The sequence below is a fragment of the Chinchilla lanigera genome, unplaced genomic scaffold (assembly GCF_000276665.1).
Source record: "Chinchilla lanigera isolate Chin_1 unplaced genomic scaffold, ChiLan1.0 scaffold00073, whole genome shotgun sequence".
Taxonomy (NCBI): Eukaryota; Metazoa; Chordata; class Mammalia; order Rodentia; family Chinchillidae; genus Chinchilla; species Chinchilla lanigera.
In genome coordinates, this window is record NW_004955474.1 from 5,210,927 (window position 1) to 5,215,862 (window position 4,936).

The 4,936-nt window shown below is 47.5% G+C and overlaps 1 protein-coding gene across 1 annotated transcript; it reads left to right on the forward strand.

Annotated features, from left to right (window-relative positions):
- Nucleotides 1-354: 354 nt before the first annotated feature.
- Nucleotides 355-3,859, forward strand: Nkx6-1 (NK6 homeobox 1; the record flags this gene model as incomplete). Its single annotated transcript, XM_013502716.1, is given in 2 exon segments — nt 355-527; nt 2,540-3,859. Coding segments are annotated over 2 exon segments (422 nt in total), but the record flags the coding sequence as incomplete, so codon positions are not given.
- Between the last annotated feature and the right edge of the window lie 1,077 nt (nt 3,860-4,936).

Below are 4,936 nucleotides of genomic sequence, written 5' to 3' on the forward strand. Positions count from 1 at the left end.
GGAGGGCTCGGGGCCCGTCGCCGCGGGCGCCTGGAGCAGGAGGCGAGTGGCCTTTCGCCCCGCTGCTCCCCAGTAAGGGTGCTGCCCGCGCGGCGGAGGGCAGGGTGGCGCCTCCGCTGCGGGACACGCGTGGGGACGGAGGCCTCCGCAGCTGTTCTGAACGCGAGGCCTGCAGGAAACAGGTGGGCGCGCAAAGGCGCGGGAGACGCGCGGGGCGGCGGGAGCGCCGGTGGCTCTCGGAAAACGCCGCAGCTTTCTTTCTCCACCAAAACCTTGTTTTGAATCCGCCCCCTACCGCGGGCCGCTTGTGGCCAGTTGTTTCCGCTCTCACCCGCTTGTGGTCGGTTCCCGCAGATCAAGGATCTATCTTGTTGGACAAAGACGGGAAGAGGAAACACACGAGACCTACGTTCTCCGGCCAGCAGATCTTCGCCCTGGAGAAGACTTTTGAACAAACGAAATACTTGGCGGGGCCCGAGAGAGCGCGCCTGGCCTACTCGCTGGGGATGACAGAGAGTCAGGTCAAGGTGAGCGCGCCCTGCGACCCCAGCGAGGACCCGGGCCCCCAACCCACGCACAGCCGCCCCCGGGTGGGGGCCGGGGAGGCGGGGAGACGCTGAGAGCAGGCAGGAAGACTCTAGGGTCGTGCGGGAAGGCAAACTGTTCCTGAACAAAAGAAATGACGGTCCGGCCTTGGAAATTAGGTTAATCTAGATCACTAGGGGAACTCGGTCATCGTTACAGAATAAAAGCATTACTGAAATCGCCCAGAGAATAGATCAAGCTACTTAAATAGCTTTTCTTTCTATTTATAAGAGCTTCAGACTTTTGTTTGCTAATTCACGCTCCAGTAGTTTATAATTTCCTAACATAGATCAGCATTATGGTGCTTCTGTATTAACTTGCAGATTAAAAAAAATAGACCCACAGGATCTCACACTTAGCATAAGCGAACCTGCTTTTAATTTAGATAAGGCAATCACTTTGGAAGAGTAGTTTTCCAAAGGAATTGGCGAAATTATGACTGTATTATAAAATTAAATTCTATTTTTAAAAGTTTATGAACAGATTTAAGATATTTCAGTTTACGACAATACTTGGTAATTAAAGTGTCACTTTCTAATTGAGTTGTACAATGTATTTCCACAGAATCAAATTTTACAAATCTTTCTCTGAAAAATAAAGGAATTGAGCCAGTTGAGTAATTCAACTTGGCGGTTTTCTGTATTTTCAGTATTTTCTTTCTTCCCTCTTTTTTCTTAACTTTGTTACTTTAGAGTTTGTGTCTGTTTTCATTAGTTACGTTGTTGCTCTTTAAATTAAATAGGAATAACATTAACGATGTCTGCTGGTTAGAGTGTATTTACTCCTAGACAAGCATCATAAAAAAAAATTTCAGAAGTGATTCTGCAGGTAGCCATTAGAATACTATCACATTTAAAGTTATTTTTGTATGGGTACAGAGCCTATCATGGTAATCTGGAGGTCTTCACTTGTCACCATAAATATGTCTGCATGGGTATAGGTGAATTATTATAGCCTTATTTTAAAAAACCAAAATCTCTTAGCAATTCTGCTTCTCTTGATAAAATACGTAGCAGAGAAGAAGCACAAAAAGAGAATAATTCAGTGTCGTTGGAAATCTGGTTGCTTATTGCTGCTACTTTAAAATATGTGTATCAGACACTTGCCAAACATTATGAATGGGCTTAAAAGTTTTTGTACATTAAATGACCATCTTGGTCAGAAGAAATAAATATTAAACTACACTTGAAAGAATTGGCACAAAATAGAAAACAAAGGAATTGGCAAAGTTTTCACTTTTAAAAATAACTGATAATTGTAGCTTTCACTTTAGATTTTTTCAAAAACTTTTTAAGGGCTGAAGAGGAAAGAGAGATCCAGCCAGCCAAACTACCGTGACGGTTTGAACGGAACTATTACATATTTTTGGTGTGTTTGTATTGGTTAATATGAGTAATTTGAGGTTTGTATTTTAGTGAAAAAGTAAGTGTTATGGGGACGTGGGGGAATTCCCCTATGTCCTTGTGTACATTCAGGCTTCAAATCGGCAAAACAAGCCGTGTCCAAAAGCGAAAAGGAGAAGAGCTAATTCTGCAAATGTGCCTTTTCCTACTAGCAACACAGAAAAACTGGTGCACTTTAGGTTGTTTGAAATTCCTTCATCTATGAAAGCAAACAAGGAGTAAAGTCACAGCCACTATGGGGAAATTTTGCGAATGGAAAAAAGTTTTCTACGCCAGAAAGCAGGAAAGGGAATATTGTGTGTGTGTGTGTGTGTGTGTGTGTGTGTGTGTGTGTGTGTGTTTTAAGCCTCTGAGTTTTGCTTTTTTTCCTCTTCTGGGAAGTCTCTCCAGTCCTGTGTTCCTGTCGCCATGGCAACGGCAGGCAGCCCCTCCGCGCGGGTTCCTCTTGCGGAGCCAGGTGCAGGCGGGTTCCAGGCCTGGCCCTGGGGCGACTGCAGAAGGGCCACGGCCACCGGTGGCCGTCGCTCACGGAGTCCCCCCTGTCGCCGCAGGTCTGGTTCCAGAACCGCAGGACCAAGTGGAGAAAGAAGCACGCGGCCGAGATGGCCACGGCCAAGAAGAAGCAGGACTCGGAGACCGAGCGGCTCAAGGGCGCCTCGGAGAACGAGGAGGAGGACGACGACTACAACAAGCCCCTGGACCCCAACTCGGACGACGAGAAGATCACGCAGCTGCTGAAGAAGCACAAGCCGGGCGGCGGGCTCCTGCTGCACGCGTCGGAGGCCGAGGGCGCGTCCTGAGTGCGGGCCGTGCGGAGATGTACAGATCTATTTTTCTAACCCAGAAGTGCGGCGGGAGGAGGGACCCGAGGAGACTGGGGTGGACGAGGAGGCCGCCCGAGGCCACGCGGTGCAGTGCTCCAAGGACGCAGCCGGGGTCCCCGCACGCGTCCCCGAGGCGCCGGCTCCCCTTCCCTGCGGTGCCGGGGCCCGGGACCGACGGACCCACGGCGAGGGGACCTCGATGCACGAGCGCCACCGCCCCGACAGGACAGGGACGCTGCCCCAGCTCTCTGCTGTGCGACTAAAGCGACCTGTTGAAGGCTCTGTAAATAAATCGTGAGTCACACTGACTAGAGGTTACTTTATTGTGAATATTTAAAATGTAAAATGCTTTTTTTGAATTTGGTATACAAAGATGGATCTCCTCCTTCCTTCCTGCCTTCCTTCCAAGCCAGCCTTTTGAAGACCCATCCACACGACCGCTCACTTCCCCCTTTATTTCAAGCTTAATTTGGGAATTGCAGGACAGAACGTGCTCACCGACCTGACCCTCTCCTGTCGCTCTTCTTTCCACGTGGAGTTGCCGAGCCTCAGTTTCCCTTTTTGCTCCTAGTCCTGCCTCCCCTCTGCCCGCCCCAAAGACTCGAAGCAGAAGTTGTGGGATCCGGGAGTCTCACACCGGTCCCTCGGTCCCCTCTGAAATTGCACAGTCGTTTGTTGCTATTTATTAGTGATTTAAAGAAAGGATTGGGGAGGGCGGGGCCACACTAGCTTGTGTTTAATTTAACTCCTTTCTGATAAAAATGCGTGTTAAGGTAGATGGTGGGGGAAACGGTTCCGGGTCAGAACATAAAATCCATTTAGTTGCTGTAATTGAATTTGAAGTGTTTTGTATCATAAGAATATTATAGAATATGTAAATTGTTTTCTTTTTTTAAAGCTAATAATGGTGATATATTAGCATCTTTAACCTTTATTAATTTATATAAGGAATTAGGTTTGTAAAGAGAAGACAGCCCCTTTGCAAGACCAGTTAAATGTAATGCACTTTCTGTTTCAAAGGATAAATCAAATTAAACAGTTTGAAGACGTCTGTTGCCTGGAGTGAAAGGGTACAGATCATCTGATCTCATCAGAGATCTCAAATAATAAAAGAAAGACCGCAAAAATAATGTTACATCAATTTTTCGGGTGAAATAGCTGTTACTTTTTTATTTTCTTTTTTGGAAGAGTCGGGTGGCATCTCTCAATGTCCTGGACTGGGAAGAAAAAAGGAACGCAGCCCACTGCCAGCGCTCCTCTGAGAGACTCGTGTGAGGGCTGCTGCTTCTGATGTCTGTGTTGTCTAATTTTTTCCTGATCGCTTTTTCCTTGCAAGGAAGTCCCTGGGGAATTTGGGAAGCTCGCATTTCCATTTCTGTTCGATCCGACCCGCCAGGAGCACGCCGGGAGGGAGCCGTGCATTGCATCGCAGCACGGCGGTGCTAACACTCCCCAACCCACCCCACCCTGCTTCCCAGATAGCTGAGCAAATTTGTGGGAAGACAGGCACCCTGCTGAACAATTCAAAGAAAAGGGGTGCAGCTAAAGAAAGCTGCTTTTAGCCGACCTGAAAGCCTTTATTGTTAAGGAGGCAATATCAGCTTCTTCAGTGGAACTGACAAAAAAATATTTGGGAATCCCGGAGAGAGGGCCGCAGCACTGCTGTCGGGGTCTTTTTGTTTTCAGACTCTCGGTGAAGTATCGTTACCCTCACCGTGTGGCGGGTTAATGAGCTTGTGTTCCAAGCGAGAAAAATCAATAGGATCAGTGGATTCCCTAGGCTAATCATGTTAGGGAAGGGAAGTGTTGTGAGTCTGTTTTGATCCCTAGGAAAAAAAAATTTTTAAAGATGAGAACTGAATTTTTCGCAAATTCAACCAAATGGAATCGGCGGAAGGAGATTCTTGTAGAGTACAGTCCCAGTTAGACGATTTAGTAGAAAGAAAGAATGCAAATCTGCCTCCTGTTCTCTGCTTTGCGAAGTCGTCCACAAGTTTCAAACTCTCCGGCATGTCGGTCTTAGCGGCAGTAAGGTATGCCTCGGGAACGAAAGGCCAAAGAGGACTTTGCGACATGGGCAATGTGGTTTCAGTCCTACCCTGAACTATGCCACTGCGTTCTCTC